Source organism: Lampetra fluviatilis, chromosome 66, assembly GCF_964198595.1.
Source record: "Lampetra fluviatilis chromosome 66, kcLamFluv1.1, whole genome shotgun sequence".
Lineage (NCBI taxonomy): Eukaryota > Metazoa > Chordata > Hyperoartia > Petromyzontiformes > Petromyzontidae > Lampetra > Lampetra fluviatilis.
Window position 1 is genome coordinate 3,245,149 of NC_136340.1, and position 17,140 is coordinate 3,262,288.

Consider the following 17,140-nt stretch of genomic DNA (forward strand, 5'->3'; position numbering starts at 1 on the left):
TGTGTGATGAGTTTGTGGGTCTCTGTGTGATGAGTCTGTGGGTCTCTATGACGAGTCTGTGAGTCTCTGTGTGATGAGTCTGTGGGTCTCTGTGTGATGAGTCTGTGGGTCTCTGTGTGATGAGTCTGTGGGTTTCTGTGTGATGAGTCTGTGGGTCTCTGTGTGATGAGTCTGTGGGTCTCTGTGTGATGAGTCTATGGGTTCTGTGTGATGAGTCTGTGGGTCTCTGTGTGATGAGTCTATGGGTCTCTGTGTGATGAGTCTGTGGGTCTCTGTGTGGTGAGTCTGTGGGTCTCTGTGTGGTGAGTCTGTGGGTCTCTGTGTGGTGAGTCTGTGGGTCTCTGTGTGATGAGTTTGTGGGTCTCTGTGTGATGAGTCTGTGGGTTTCTGTGTGATGAGTCTGTGGGTCTCTGTGTGGTGAGTCTATGGGTCTCTGTGTGATTAGTCTGTGGGTCTCTCTATGATGTGTCTATGGGTCTCTGTGTGATGAGTCTGTGGGTCTCTGTGTGATGAGTCTGTGGGTCTCTGTGTGATGAGCCTGTGGGTCTCTGTGTGATGAGTCTATGGGTCTCTGTGTGATGAGTCTGTGGGTCTCTGTGTGATGAGACTATGGGTCTCTGTGTGGTGAGTCTGGATCTCTGTGTGATGAGTCTGTGTCTTTGTGTGGTGAGTCTATGGGTCTCTGTGTGGTGAGTCTGTGGGTCTCTGTGTGGTGAGTCTATGGGTCTCTGTGTGGCGAGTCTGTGGGTCTCTTTGTGGTGAGTCTGTGGGTCTCTGTGTAGTGAGTCTGTGGGTCTCTGTGTGATGAGTCTGTGGGTCTCTGTGTGGTGAGTCTGTGGGTCTCTGTGTGGTGAGTCTGTGTGTCTCTGTGTGATGAGTCTGTGGGTCTCTGTGTGGTGAATCTGTGGGTCTCTGTGTGGTGAGTCTGTGGGTCTCTGTGTGGTGAGTCTGTGGGTCTCTGTGTGATGAGTCTGTGGGTCTCTGTGTGATGAGTCTATAGGTCTCTGTGTGATGAGTCCATGGGTCTCTGTGTGATGAGTCTATGGGTCTCTGTGTGACGAGTCTGTGGGTATCTGTGCGATGAGTCTATGGGTATCAATGTACGTATGTTGAACTTCTTTCACGCCATACGTAGCCGTCCGTGGCTAATCGGAGGTGCGGGCGGGGCGGGGGCAGTACAACAAACTAAACACACCACCAAGAAGCAGTTCCAATGAAACGAGTCCGTCAATCTAGACGATGACGATGATTTAAACTTTCGATTTGCTACTCGATGATTTAAAAGTGCAGCAGCATCGCTCCCAGCGGCTTCCCGACATCGGCAGGAAGAGCGTTCCAGACGGCCACGCGACGATGCGGCCGACCCACCGAATTTGTTCGACGGGCGGCAGCCGCGATTGTGACCACTGGAGTGTCGCGTGACGATGGTTTACGCTCCTCGACGATGGGATCAGCAGAGAGGGCGCTGGTGGCGGTTCATGATTGCGGAGAGCCCTTTGGGTCAGAGGTCGCAACCGGGTACCCGATACCCGTACCCTACCTGATACCCGGCTACCCGTACCCGGCCGGGTACGGGTAGCCGTTTGCGACCCTGGTGCGGCCGGGTACGGGTAGGCCGTGAGTCACTGGTGAGTCACCGTTTGTCGCTCATTTCCCAACGTCTTGTCTCTTCTCACAATTCAAGTTCCTAGAATCAACCCACCCGCGCCTGCAACGTGGCTTCATCCCAGAGGTCGCAATCGGGTACCCGATACCCGTACCCTACCCGTACCCGGCTGGGTACGGGTAGGGTACGGGTACGGCCGGGTACGGGTACGGGTACCCGTTTGCGGCCGGGTACGGGTAAGGAATCAAAACCCGTTTGCGACCTCTGCTTTGGATCAACTTCCCTGGTTTTCCCTTCGGGGCCAAAGTCGTCAACAGCAAAACACGACGCCAATCACATTTCGCCGTGACGCCGTGGCTACAGGCGGGCGGGCAGAGCTAAATGTATCGACGCTTTCAACCCAGAGCGTTACGGGAGCCCCCGTCAGCAAGTGTCAGTGGCCCGATTTGGTTTATCGGGAGTGGATGTGTGTTGATGGGGAAGGGCTGGGGGGGGGGACACACGGGAGGGGGGTGGGTGGATGCGGGGACGGGGCAGCACCCTGGGTTATTTAAAGATTAAACAATGAGGGGTGCGACATTGTATTGTTGCGTGCGAGTGTGCGTGTGTGTGTGCGAGTGTGCAAGTGTGTGTGCGTGCGTGTGTGTGTGTGCGTGCGTGTGTGTGCGTGTGTGCGTGCGTGTGTGTGACACCAGTATCCTGCCTGTGTGTGTGTGCGTGCGTGCGAGTGTGTGCGTGTGTGCGTGCGTGCGTGTGCGTGCGCGCGTGTGTGTGTGCGCGACACCAGTATCATGCCTGTGTGTGTGTGTGCTACTCGCTAGCAGCACTTGCCCCCAACAGTCTGTTGAGGTTTATACGGGGGATCTTTGGCTTTGTGTGCGATGCGTAGCAGTTAGCAGAGAACAGAGTTCAATCCCCGCTCACGGTCGACGCCAGTGACGGCCTTAAAAGGTGCTCGCTAACAGCACTTGCCCCAGAGGTCGCAACCGGGTACCCGATACCCGTACCCTACCCGATACCCGGCTACTCGTACCCGGCCGGGTACGGGTAGCCGTTTGCGACCCTGGTGCGGCCGGGTACGGGTACGGGTAGGCCGTGAGTCACTGGTGAGTCACCGTTTGTCACTCATTTCCCAACGTCTTGTCTCTTCCCACAATTCAAGTTCCTAGAATCAACCCACCCGCGCCTGCAACATGGCTTCATCCCAGAGGTCGCAATCAGGTATCTGATACCCGTACCCTACCCGTACCCGGCCGGGTACGGGTAGGGTACGGGTACCCGTTTGTGACCCTGGTGCGGCCGGGTACGGGTAAGGAATCAAAACCCGTTTGCGACCTCTGACTTGCCCCAACAGTCTTTTGAAGGCTATATGGGGGACATTTGTCTTTGTATGTGTGTGTACGTGTGTGTGTGTGTGTGCCAGCGTGTACGTCTGGTAGCGTAGCGGTTAGCGCTACATCTCCACCAACAACACCGATTATCTGAACCGGTCCTGGGTCACCCCTAGGTCGACTCAGCCTCAAATGAGTACCCTGGTGTGGTGTGTAGTAAACATCGCCACAGGGGAGACAAAGGCGGTCTTGGCCGTGGTGCTGGTCACCCACCCACCCCCTCGTGTGCCACAGCGCCGGTAGCATCATAGGTGCTGCTACTCGCTAACAGCACTTGCCCCTACAGTCTGCAAAGGCTACACGGGGGGTCTTTGTCTTCTTGTGTGCGGGTACGGGGAGCGGTGGTGCAGTGGTCAGAGCACTCCGTTACGAACCTGGCAACCCGGGTTCGATTCCCCGCTCAAAGCCACCAACACCCAGTGACGATAATCTGAACCGGTCCGAGGCCTTGCCCTAGGTTGACTCAGCCTTAACAGACTGTTGGGGCAAATACTTTTCAGCATGCAACACAGCACACACAGAGGGGGTGGGTGGCCAGCACCACGCCCGACCACCTTGGTCTCCCCCAGTGCGATTTACACACCGCACCAGATACTTATTTGCAACCACGGGGAGAGAGAGACACGCAAACTCCAAATATACAGCAGGTGTGAAGGTTGGGATCGAACCCACGACCTCCTGCAGACCAGGCGAGGTAGTCAACATCTCTCATAGCCACCGTCATGATGATGAGACTCGCAAACTCCAAATATACAGCAGGTGTGAGAGGGTCAGGATCGAACCCAGGCCCTCCTGCCTACCAGGCGAGGTAGTCAACATCTCACCAAATACAGCAGAGGCATCATCAGGGTTCGGGATCGAACCCACGACCTCCTGCATACCAGGCGAGGTAGTCAACATCTCACCAAATACAGCAGAGGCATCATCAGGGTTCGGGATCGAACCCACGACCTCCTGCATACCAGGAGAGGTAGTCAACATCTCTCATAGCCACCGTCATGATGATGAGAGAGACAAGCAAACTCCAAATATACAGCAGGTGTGTGAAGGTTGGGATCGAACACACGACCTCCTGCATACCAGGAGAGGTAGTCAACATCTCTCATAGCCACCGTCATGATGATGAGAGAGACAGGCAAACTCCAAATATACAGCAGGTGTGAAGGTAGGGATCGAACACACGACCTCCTGCATACCAGGAGAGGTAGTCAACATCTCTCATAGCCACCGTCATGATGATGAGAGAGACAGGCAAACTCCAAATATACAGCAGGTGTGAAGGTAGGGATCGAACCCACGACCTCCTGCATACCAGGAGAGGTAGTCAACATCTCTCATAGCCACCATCATGATGATGAGAAAGACAAGCAAACAACTCCAAATATACTGCAGGTGTGTGAAGGTTGGGATCGAACCCACGACCTCCTGCATACCAGGCGAGGTAGTCAACATCTCCCTAGCCACCGTCATGATGATGAGAGAGACAAGCCAACTTAAAATATACATCATGGGACCTCCTTTGCCAGCACCAAAATATGATCATAGGGGTTTTCCCCTTTTCTCTGGCAACAAAACGGGCGTTAAGATCTTCTTGGTTCTTTCGGTAAAGTCACGTAGAAGGGAAATAAGAAAATAATAAAAATTAAACATTATAAAATAATTCTCACGACGTTTCGGCCACAACGCAAGCAGCCGTCCTCAGGTGAAGAACAGGTCTGTCGAGAAGACTCATTCAGATGCTGTCTTCTCGACAGGTCTGTTCTTCACCTGAGGACGGCTGCTTGCGTTGTGGCCGAAACGTCGTGAGAATTATTTTATGTTTTATTTTTATTATTTTATTATTTCCCTTCTACGTGACTTTACCGAAAGAACCAAGAAGATGAATCCCTGCAGTCACGAAAGCTTTAAATCGAAATTTGGGCGTTAAGATGTTAAAACACCAAACTGAAACCTTCGGGCTGAACGCCTTTTGGCGTCTTCTGGTCTAACACCGTTTGAGACGAGGCTCAAGAGAAAGCTGTCTCTGGTGTGGACCAATCAGTTTCAAGGACAGTGCCAATATATTGTCAGAGCATTGTTTTTGTTTGCATTCTGACCACAAGCTTTGTGGTTAATGCAGACATGATTCCTTGTAAAAGGTTTCAAATATACAGCAGGCGTCAGGGTCAGGATCGAACCCACGACCTCCTGTACACCAGGCGAGGTAGTCAACATCTCATAGCCACCGTCATGATGATGAGAGAGAGAGAGAGAGACGTAGACTCCAAATATACATCAGCAGGCATCGTCAGGGTCGGGATCGAACCCACGACCTCCTGTACACCAGGCGAGGTAGTCAACAGCTCATAGCCACCGTCATGATGATGAGAAAGAGAGAGAGACGTAGACTCCAAATATACATCAGCAGGCATCGTCAGGGTCGGGATCGAACCCACGACCTCCTGTACACCAGGCGAGGTAGTTAACATCTCATAGCCACCGTCATGATGATGAGAAAGAGAGACGCAGACTCCAAATATACATCAGCAGGCATCGTCAGGGTCGGGATCGAACCCACGACCTCCTGTACACCAGGCGAGGTAGTCAACATCTCATAGCCACCGTCATGATGATGAGAAAGAGAGACGCAGACTCCAAATATACATCAGCAGGCATCGTCAGGGTCGGGATCGAACCCACGACCTCCTGTACACATGCATTGAACGTATCGTAACGTATCGTATTGTGCTGTACCCACCAAGATTCTGTCCGTCGTCTGTACACTCGAACGATGTTTAGGTTGCTGATGGCAATTTTGTCGAATCGTTCTCGCCATCGCAAGATCGAAATATCGTAAGTTGGACCCCATCATAACTTGGGGACTACCTGAGTAGTTGAAGTTTAAAGCAGCAACGCTGCCCCCTTGTGCATTCTACCGGTCATTTACGTGAAAAAGAGCTGCTTCATAGGCTCATCGGATTCCTCCGGTATAAATAGACACTCCTATTCTGACGCAGAAAGTGTTTTTTAAATCCTTTATATTAAGTTCACTTGCTCGCTTGCTTGCTTACGACCGTGCAAATCTTTCGGTCGTTTTTTAACCCACTTCCCGTGATCCAATCGAGCTGACATTTGGCACACAGACTCGTTGTGCGTGACAATTTATTTTCGTGAAAAAATGTTTTTCCAAAATTTTCCAATTTTTAGGGAAAAAAAATTCTATGTAATTACCAATTGCTTAATGGTGGCAGGCAATCATCTGACCCATAGGTGGCAGCCATCTCAAGCCAGAGGACGAGAGGACTCTAGCCGCCACGCATATAAAGGATTTATAGTGAAACACTTTGTTTTTACGAGTTATACTTGTTAAATCCTTTATATTAAGTTCACTTGCTTGCTTGCTTACGACCGTGCAAATCTTTTGGTAGTTTTTTAACCCACTTCCCGTGATCCAATCGAGCTGACATTTTGCACACAGACTCGTTGTGCGTGAGAATTAATGTTCGTGAAAATTTTTTTCCAAAATTTTCCACTTTTTAGGAAAAAATCAAATTCTTATATTTAGTTACCAATTGCTTAATGGTGGCAGGCAATCATCTGACCCATAAGGTGGCAGCCATCTCAAGCCAGAGGACGAGAGGACTCTAGCCGCCCGTTTCATGATGACGCAAATGTTGACTAACCACATGGCATGAAACCCCTGCACCCCACGCTGTGCAGTGGAGACTATTTATAGAGCAGTTAAATTGAAGCCGCCAGGTTCTTGAAAGTGGTAAAACGGGTCAACGCTAGTGCCCTCGGGAATGTACGGGGCATGTCAAGAGGTGATCTTACATATAAAGGATTTATAGTGAAAAACTTTGTTTTTACGGGTTAATTTTTTGATGGTGTAGACTACTCATGAGACCCCCCCCGCCCCTCACGTCAAAACCCGCCCAGAGTTCAGCTTGTGTTGCAGCAATGCTGCGGATATTTTACACACTCATTCTAGTCACGCTAACGGATCTCCAGAGCGTCATACCAACGAAGCTCCGAAAGTCACGCTAACGGATCTCCAGAGCGTCATACCAACGGATCTCCAGAGCGTCATACCAACGGAGCTCTGAAAGTCACGCTAACGGATCTCCAGAGCGTCATACCAACGGAGCTCCAAAAGTCGTGCCAACGGATCTCCAGAGCGTCATACCAACGGAGCTCCGAAAGTCACGCCAACGGATCTCCAGAGCGTCATACCAACGGAGCTCTGAAAGTCACGCTAACGAATCTCCAGAGCGTCATACCAACAAAGCTCTGAAAGTCACGCTAACGAATCTCCAGAGCGTCATACCAACAAAGCTCTGAAAGTCACGCTAACGAATCTCCAGAGCGTCATACCAACGAAGCTCTGAAAGTCACGCTAACGAATCTCCAGAGCGTCATACCAACGGAGCTCTGAAAGTCACGCTAACGAATCTCCAGAGCGTCATACCAACAAAGCTCTGAAAGTCACGCTAACGAATCTCCAGAGCGTCATACCAACGAAGCTCTGAAAGTCACGCTAACGAATCTCCAGAGCGTCATACCAACGGAGCTCCGAAAGTCACACCAAAGGATCTCCAGAGCGTCATACCAACGGAGCTCCGAAAGTCACGCTAACGAATCTCCAGAGCGTCATACCAACGGAGCTCTGAAAGTCATGCTAACGGATCTCCAGAGCGTCATACCAACGGAGCTCCGAAAGTCACGCCAACGGATCTCCAGAGCGTCATACCAACGGAGCTCCGAAAGTCACGCTAACGGATCTCCAGAGCGTCATACCAACAGAGCTCCGAAAGTCACACCAACGGATCTCCAGAGCGTCATACCAACGGAGCTCCGAAAGTCACGCTAACGAATCTCCAGAGCGTCATACCAACGAAGCTCTGAAAGTCACGCTAACGGATCTCCAGAGCGTCATACCAACGGAGCTCCGAAAGTCACGCCAACGGATCTCCAGAGCGTCATACCAACGGAGCTCCGAAAGTCACGCTAACGGATCTCCAGAGCGTCATACCAACGGAGCTCCGAAAGTCACGCCAACGGATCTCCAGAGCGTCATACCAACGGAGCTCCGAAAGCCACGCCAACGGATCTCCAGAGCGTCATACCAACAGAGCTCTGAAAGTCACGCTAACTGATCTCCAGAGCGTCATACCAACGGATCTCCAGAGCGTCATACCAACGGAGCTCCGAAAGTCTCGCTAACGGATCTCCAGAGCGTCATACCAACGGCTATCCGGGCATCATACCAACATACCTCTGAGCATCATACCGGCAGATATCCGAATATCACACCAATCGAATCTCCGATCATCACACCAGTGACTATGCAAGCATCAAACCAACGGCTATCCGAGCATCATACCAACATACCTCTTAGTATCACACCAGCGGATCCCAGAGCATCATACCAGTTGATTTCTCCGCGCGTTGTACCACGGTTCTTGCCGATTCGTCACCGAGCGTCATACCAATGAATATTCAGCCATCATACCAGTGGATATCCCAGCGTTGTATCAGCAGATCTCAAAACGTCATACCAACAGATCTCCGAGCATTGTACCCCGGTCCTTGCCGATTCATCACCAAGCGTCATACCAACGAATATTCAGCCATCATCATACCAGTGGATATCCCAGCGTCGTACCAGCAGATCTCAGAGCGTTGTACCCCGGTCCTTGCCGATTCATGACCAAGCGTCATACCAACGAATATTCAGCCATCATCATACCAGTGGATATCCCAGCGTCTTTATCAGCAGATCTCAGAGCGTTGTACCACGGTTCTTGCCGATTCGTCAACGAGCGTCACACCAACGAATATTCAGCCATCATCATACCAGTGGATATCCCAGCGTTGTACCAGTAGATCTCAGAGCATTGTACCACGGTTCTTGCCGATTCATCACCGAGCGTCACACCAACGAATATTCAGCCATCATCATACCAGTGGATATCCCAGCGTCGTACCAGCAGATCTCAGAGCGTTGTACCACGGTTCTTGCCGATTCATCACCGAGCGTCACACCAACGAATATTCAGCCATCATCATACCAGTGGATATCCCAGCGTCGTATCAGCAGATCTCAAAACGTCATACCAACAGATCTCCGAGCGTCATACCAACAGATCTCAGAGCATTGTACCACGGTTCTTGCCGATTCATCACCGAGCGTCACACCAACGAATATTCAACCCATCATCATCATCGCGGCCGATCTCCGTGCGTCATACCGACGCGCGACTTGGCGGTACTCACTGGCTGCCAGGCGAGGGAGTCCAGCACGGCCTCCTCGCAGCACCTCAGGTGCTTGATGACATCGCGGGTGAGCGACGGCTCCGCGCGGATGAAACTCTCCAGCACCTGGTGGTACGGGGGGGGGGGGGGGGCAGGTGGGTGAGTGGATTAGTGAGTGGGTGAGTGGGTGAGTGGATGGGTGGGTGGATGGGTGGGTGGATGGGTGGGTGAGTGGGTGGGTGGGTGGGTGGATGAGTGAGTGGGTGGGTGAGTGGATGAGTGAGTGGATTAGTGAGCGGATTAGTGAGTGGGTGAATGAGTGAGTGGGTGAATGAGTGAGTGGGTGATTGGGTGGGTGAGTGGATGAGTGAGTGGGTGAGTGGATGAGTGAGTGGGTGGGTGAGTGGATGAGTGAGTGGGTGGGTGGGTGAGTGGATGAGTGAGTGGGTGGGTGGGTGGGTGGATGAGTGAGTGGGTGGGTGAGTGGGTGGGTGGGTGAGTGGGTGGGTGAGTGAGTGGGTGGGTGAGTGGATGAGTGGGTGGGTGAGTGGATGAGTGAGTGGGTGGGTGGATGAGTGAGTGGGTGGGTGAGTGGATAAGTGAGTGGATGAGTGAGTGGGTGAGTGGATGAGTGAGTGGGTGGGTGGGTGAGTGGATGGGTGAGTGGGTGGATGAGTGAGTGGGTGGGTGAGTGGATGAGTGAGTGGATGAGTGAGTGGATGAGTGGGTGGGTGAGTGGATGAGTGAGTGGGTGGGTGGGTGAGTGGATGGGTGAGTGGGTGGATGAGTGAGTGGGTGGGTGAGTGGATGAGTGAGTGGATGAGTGAGTGGGTGAGTGGATGAGTGAGTGGGTGGGTGAGTGGATGAGTGAGTGGGTGGGTGAGTGGATGAGTGAGTGGGTGGGTGGGTGGGTGGATGAGTGAGTGGGTGGGTGAGTGGGTGGGTGGGTGAGTGGGTGGGTGAGTGAGTGGGTGGGTGAGTGGATGAGTGGGTGGGTGAGTGGATGAGTGAGTGGGTGGGTGGATGAGTGAGTGGGTGGGTGAGTGGATAAGTGAGTGGATGAGTGAGTGGGTGAGTGGATGAGTGAGTGGGTGGGTGGGTGAGTGGATGGGTGAGTGGGTGGATGAGTGAGTGGGTGGGTGAGTGGATGAGTGAGTGGATGAGTGAGTGGATGAGTGGGTGGGTGAGTGGATGAGTGAGTGGGTGGGTGGGTGAGTGGATGGGTGAGTGGGTGGATGAGTGAGTGGGTGGGTGAGTGGATGAGTGAGTGGATGGGTGAGTGGATGAGTGGGTGGGTGAGTGGATGAGTGAGTGGGTGGGTGGATGAGTGAGTGGGTGGGTGAGTGGATGAGTGAGTGGATGAGTGAGTGGGTGAGTGGATGAGTGAGTGGGTGGGTGAGTGGATGAGTGAGTGGGTGGGTGAGTGGATGAGTGAGTGGGTGGGTGGGTGGGTGGATGAGTGAGTGGGTGGGTGAGTGGGTGGGTGAGTGGGTGGGTGAGTGAGTGGGTGGGTGAGTGGATGAGTGGGTGGGTGAGTGGATGAGTGAGTGGGTGGGTGGATGAGTGAGTGGGTGGGTGAGTGGATAAGTGAGTGGATGAGTGAGTGGATGAGTGGATGAGTGAGTGGGTGGGTGGGTGAGTGGATGGGTGAGTGGGTGGATGAGTGAGTGGGTGGGTGAGTGGATGAGTGAGTGGATGAGTGAGTGGGTGAGTGGATGAGTGAGTGGATGGGTGAGTGGATGAGTGGGTGGGTGAGTGGATGAGTGAGTGGGTGGGTGGATGAGTGAGTGGATGGGTGAGTGGATGAGTGGGTGGGTGAGTGGATGAGTGAGTGGGTGGGTGGATGAGTGAGTGGGTGGGTGAGTGGATGAGTGAGTGGATGAGTGAGTGGGTGAGTGGATGAGTAAGTGGGTGGGTGAGTGGATGGGTGAGTGGGTGGATGAGTGAGTGGGTGGATGAGTGAGTGGGTGGGTGAGTGGATGGGTGAGTGGGTGGATGAGTGAGTGGGTGGATGAGTAAGTGGGTGGGTGAGTGGATGGGTGAGTGGGTGGATGAGTGAGTGGGTGGATGAGTGAGTGGGTGGGTGAGTGAGTGGGTGGGTGAGTGGATGAGTGGATGAGTGAGTGGGTGTGTGAGTGGATGAGTGGGTGGGTGGGTGTGTGAGTGGATGAGTGGGTGGGTGGGTGGGTGAGTGGATGAGTGGGTGGGTGAGTGGGTGGGTGAGTGGATGAGCGAGTGGGTGAGTGGGTGGGTGAGTGGGTGAGTGCAGGTGGGGCGTGCTGCTGGTACCTTGTAGAAGTTGTAGGGCGAGAGTGAGAGGACTCCCAGCACCCAGGGGAAGGAGACACCACCAGCCTCCTCCGGCGATCCAATCATCGCCCCGCACGAGCCGCTCCCTGCAAGTTCAAGTTCATGTATTAGGTGTAGCCCTGGGAGCCATTCGGCTCTTGAATCGGGTGCAACCGCAACAAACAAAAAACATGAACAAAAAACATCTTAAAGTGACTATGTGACTGAGTGCAAACAGAAAATCCAAGAAAAGACAGCAAAATATTGCAGAAAAAGCACCGTACACCAACGCTGTGTGCAAACATCCCAGTGGGATGCAAGTCAAACAACAACAACAACAACTTAGATTAAGGCCATCAGTCTTACTCTGTACTACAACAAACAAACATGGCCATACCAATGAACTTTTCGAAATCACCTAAATAACGGGCACGCACCACGGGGTCACAAGCTCGCACGAGGCCGTCGGCAGCGGGCACGTGCCACTGGGCGGGAGGTGGCGGCAGAAGTCGCAACCGGGTACCCGATACCCGTACCCTACCCGATACCCGGCTACCCGTACCCAGCCGGGTACGGGTAGGCCGTGAGTCACTGGTGAGTCACCGTTTGTCACTCATTTCCCAACGTCTTGTCTCTTCTCACAATTCAAGTTCCTAGAATCAACCCACCCGCGCCTGCAACATGGCTTCATCCCAGAGGTCGCAATCGGGTACCCGATACCCGTACCCTACCCGATACCCGGCCGGGTACGGGTAGGGTACGGGTACGGCCGGGTACGGGTACCCGTTTGCGACCCTGGTGCGGCCGGGTACGGGTAAGGAATCAAAACCCGTTTGCGACCTCTGGTTGGTGGGTGAGTAAGTGGGTGCGTGGGTGAGTGGGTGAGTGCGTGGGTGGGTGAGTTCGTGGGTGGGTGAGTGGGTGCGTGGGTGGGTGAGTGGGTGAGTGAGTGAGTGAGTTCGTGAGTGGTTGAGTGAGTGGGTGAGTGGGTGGGTGAGTGAGTGGGTGAGTGGGTGAGTGGGTGAGTGAGTGAGTTCGTGAGTGGGTGAGTGAGTGAGTTCGTGAGTGGGTGAGTGAGTGAGTGGTTGAGTGAGTGGGTAGCTGAATTAGTGGGTGGGTGAGTGAGTGAGTGGGAGAGTTTGCGACCCTGGTGCGGCCGGGTACGGGTACGGGTAAGAAATCAAAACCCGTTTGCGACCTCTGGGTGGCGGGCGGCGGCTAGGCTCGATGCCGTCGTAGGTGTCGGTTCACGTCGGCCGTGTAAAACGCCGCTTGCATGTATGTTGCGTGTATGTTGCGTGTATGTTGCGTGTATGTTGCGTGTATGTTGCGTGTATGTTGCGTGTATGTTGCGTGTGTATATGTTGTGTGCATGTTGAACTTCTTTCACACCATACGTGGTCAAGCATTGCTGATGGGAGGGTGCGTTTGCGAAGGCCAAGCTAAACGCAACAAGGGGCAGTTCTGAAGAAATGAGTTTTCAATTCAGTATATTGTAGGTTTAGTGTATAGTAGTGTGTAGTGTAGTGTGTAGCATATAGTGTAAAAGTGTATAGTGTAGTGTGTAGCGTAGTGTGTAGCGTAGTTTGTAGTGTATAGTGTAGTAGTGTATAGTGTAGTAGTGTATTCTCTAGTGTAGTGTGTAGTGTAGTGTATAGTGTAGTAGTGTATAGTGTAGTGTAGTAGTGTATAGTGTAGTAGTGTAGTGTATAGTGTAGTAGTGTATAGTGTAGTAGTGTATAGTGTAGTAGTGTATAGTGTAGTAGTGTATAGTGTAGTAGTGTATAGTGTAGTGTAGTAGTGTATAGTGTAGTGTAGTAGTGTATAGTGTAGTGTATAGTGTAGTAGTGTATAGTGTAGTAGTGTATAGTGTAGTGTAGTAGTGTATAGTGTAGTGTAGTAGTGTATAGTGTAGTGTATAGTGTAGTAGTGTAGTAGTGTATAGTGTATAGTGTAGTAGTGTAGTAGTGTATAGTGTAGTGTAGTAGTGTATAGTGTAGTGTATAGTGTAGTAGTGTATAGTGTAGTAGTGTAGTGTGTAGTAGTGTATAGTGTGTAGTGTAGTGTGTAGTGTAGTGTGTAGTGTATAGTGTAGTGTGTAGTGTGTAGTGTAGTAGTGTATAGTGTAGTAGTGTAGTGTGTAGTGTAGTAGTGTAGTGTGTAGTGTAGTAGTGTATAGTGTAGTAGTGTATAGTGTAGTAGTGTATAGTGTAGTAGTGTATAGTGTAGTAGTGTATAGTGTGTAGTGTAGTGTATAGTGTAGTAGTGTATAGTGTAGTAGTGTAGTAGTGTATAGTGTAGTGTAGTAGTGTAGTAGTGTAGTAGTGTATAGTGTAGTGTAGTAGTGTATAGTGTAGTGTATAGTGTAGTAGTGTATAGTGTAGTAGTGTAATAGTGTATAGTGTAGTGTAGTAGTGTATAGTGTAGTAGTGTAGTAGTGTAGTAGTGTATAGTGTAGTGTAGTAGTGTATAGTGTAGTGTATAGTGTAGTAGTGTATAGTGTAGTAGTGTAGTAGTGTATAGTGTAGTAGTGTATAGTGTAGTTGTGTATAGTGTAGTAGTGTATAGTGTAGTAGTGTATAGTGTAGTGTAGTAGTGTATAGTGTAGTTGTGTATAGTGTAGTAGTGTATAGTGTAGTAGTGTATAGTGTAGTAGTGTATAGTGTGTAGTGTAGTGTGTAGTGTATAGTGTAGTAGTGTATAGTGTAGTGTAGTAGTGTATAGTGTAGTGTATAGTGTAGTAGTGTATAGTGTAGTAGTGTATAGTGTAGTAGTGTATAGTGTAGTAGTGTAAAGTGTGTAGTGTATAGTGTAGTAGTGTAGTGTGTGGTGTAGTAGTGTATAGTGTAGTAGTGTATAGTGTAGTGTATAGTGTAGTAGTGTATAGTGTAGTAGTGTAGTAGTGTATAGTGTAGTGTATAGTGTAGTAGTGTATAGTGTAGTAGTGTATAGTGTAGTGTATAGTGTAGTAGTGTATAGTGTAGTAGTGTAGTAGTGTATAGTGTGTAGTGTAGTGTGTGGTGTAGTAGTGTATAGTGTAGTAGTGTATAGTGTAGTAGTGTATAGTGTAGTAGTGTATAGTGTGTAGTGTAGTGTATAGTGTAGTAGTGTATAGTGTGTAGTGTAGTAGTGTAGTGTATAGTGTAGTAGTGTATAGTGTAGTAGTGTATAGTGTGTAGTGTAGTGTATAGTGTAGTAGTGTATAGTGTGTAGTGTAGTAGTGTAGTGTATAGTGTAGTAGTGTATAGTGTAGTAGTGTATAGTGTGTAGTGTAGTGTATAGTGTAGTAGTATATAGTGTGTAGTGTAGTAGTGTAGTGTATAGTGTAGTAGTGTATAGTGTAGTAGTGTATAGTGTAGTAGTGTATAGTGTGTAGTGTAGTAGTGTATAGTGTATAGTGTAGTGTAGTAGTGTATAGTGTGTAGTGTAGTGTATAGTGTAGTAGTGTATAGTGTAGTAGTGTATAGTGTAGTAGTGTATAGTGTAGTGTACAGTGCAGTGTATAGTGTAGTGTATAGTGTAGTAGTGTATAGTGTAGTGTACAGCGCAGTGTATAGTGTAGTGTACAGTGTAGTAGTGTATAGTGTAGTGTACAGCGCAGTGTATAGTGTAGTGTATAGTGTAGTAGTGTATAGTGTAGTGTACAGTGTAGTGTATAGTGTAGTAGTGTATAGTGTAGTGTACAGCGCAGTGTATAGTGTAGTGTATAGTGTAGCAGTGTATAGTGTAGTAGTGTATAGTGTAGTGTACAGCGCAGTGTATAGTGTAGTGTATAGTGTAGTAGTGTATTGCTTAGTATGTCATGTACAGTGTAGTAGTGTTAGTGTAGTGTACAGTGCAGTGTATGTGGGACTTATTTCGCACCGCATGTAACCAACATCACCATTCGGAGGTGCGGGTCTGGGAAGGACAACAAACTAAACACAAAAAAGCAGTTCTAAAGAAATGAGTTCGTCAATCTCGATGATGATTGACAAATACCGAAAAAAAACAAAAAGCATGAATCCTTGCAATCAGGAAAACTTCAAATCTCGGAAAAATGTCTCCGTTCAGTTCCTAGACGGACCGCGAGGACTTACAGGAGCTGTTGTACGTCGCCATGACCACCTCGAGCGAGCAGGCGAGGAGGGAAACGTGGAAAGTCTCGATGCCCAGTAGGGTGCTGTGAGGAGTGGGGTGAGGGCATAAAGGAAGGAAAATTAGCGGATTGACGCAGTGGCGGTGTAGTTCACGCCGTCACTAAAAACTAAACTTTTGACACTATGAGACATCTCCTTTACCAGTGGCAAAATATAGTAGTAGGTTTTTACCCTTTCAACTGGTACAACAACTGACACCTTTATACAAGGCATCATGTTTGCAATAACCACAACACAAGCAGTCAAATTGAAAACAAAAATGAACAACTCTGATGATGATGATGATAATGATATGCACTGTCATTGAAGTTGATTGGTCCACACCCGAGACAGCTTTTCTTAGAGCCTAGTCTCCATTGGTGTTTGACCAGATGACGCCAAAAGGCGCACAACTCAAACACAGCGCACTATCAGAGTACTGAGAGCTCGGGGTAAGCATTTACACTATGAGACATCTCCTTTACCAGTGGCAAAATATAGTGATAGGTTTTTACCCTTTCAACTGGTACAACAACTGACACCTTTATACAAGGCATCATGTTTGCAGTAACTACCTGTATATACAATTCGCGTCTGCGTTGTAACAAAATGCGTTCCATAATACATTCATAACGCGTTACATATCCAATTCGCGTTAGGGGCCGTCCATAAATGACGTAACGCGATTTTGGACGATTTTTGACCCCCCCCCCCCTCGTCACACGGCGTCACAAAAAGTCATAAAATAATTCTCACAACGTTTCGGCCACAACGCAAGCAGCCGTCCTCAGGTGGAGACCAGCTCTGTCGGGGAGACAGACCTGGTCTTCACCTGAGGACGGCTGAATTATTTTATTATGTTTTATTTTTATTATTTTATTACTTCCCTTCTACGTGACTTTACCGAAAGAACCAAGAAGATGAATCCCTGCAGTCACGAAAGCTTTAAATCGAAATTTATGCTTCAAATCGCTTTAAACTATTTTCATTGTAGTGCGTATTTAATGTGGCGTTGCACTCTGATGTTGTAGGAGAACACATTTTTTAAAAAGTCTATTTAATTAAGCAGAACGTGTTGTCTATATTTATTTAAAGTTGCGCATTTTGATGTGACGTCACATTTCTCACCCCCCACCCCCCTCTCTCTCTTGTCACACATCGTCACAAATGTCTTTCTAAAAACAACATGCAGCGTTACAGGACAGACAGAGCGTAGACAGAGAAATACTCCCACAGCGTAAACATTAAATAAAACAGGATTAAAATCTAAGCAGGTTCCACGCAACCTATAGTGGCTAACGACACAGTGGAGTGCACAAATGCAACGTTTGATTTGTGGTTGGATGGCGTTAACACCGATTGTGGGTTCCCTCCCACCTGAAATCTTGAATGTTCAGCCGCTCCTCCTCCTGAGGGGAGCGCAGAGGGGGACAAGGCAACGGTTGAAAGCAAAATCGTTCCCGGCCGTTTACGAAGCGCACGTCCGGTGAGGCTGCGGCGAT

The 17,140-nt window shown here is 49.8% G+C and overlaps 1 protein-coding gene across 1 annotated transcript in view; it reads right to left on the minus strand.

The window, feature by feature from the left end:
- LOC144952144 (retinoblastoma-associated protein-like) overlaps window positions 1-17,140 on the minus strand; it is a 194,877-nt gene that overhangs the window by 133,972 nt on the left and 43,765 nt on the right. The window contains exons 15-18 of the mRNA XM_078882548.1: window positions 17,016-17,047; window positions 15,600-15,682; window positions 11,521-11,627; window positions 9,253-9,357 (exon numbers count right to left, since the gene is read on the minus strand). Coding sequence (XP_078738674.1) covers window positions 9,253-9,357; window positions 11,521-11,627; window positions 15,600-15,682; window positions 17,016-17,047 — 327 coding nt within the window. The remainder of the gene's footprint in view (window positions 1-9,252; window positions 9,358-11,520; window positions 11,628-15,599; window positions 15,683-17,015; window positions 17,048-17,140) is intronic.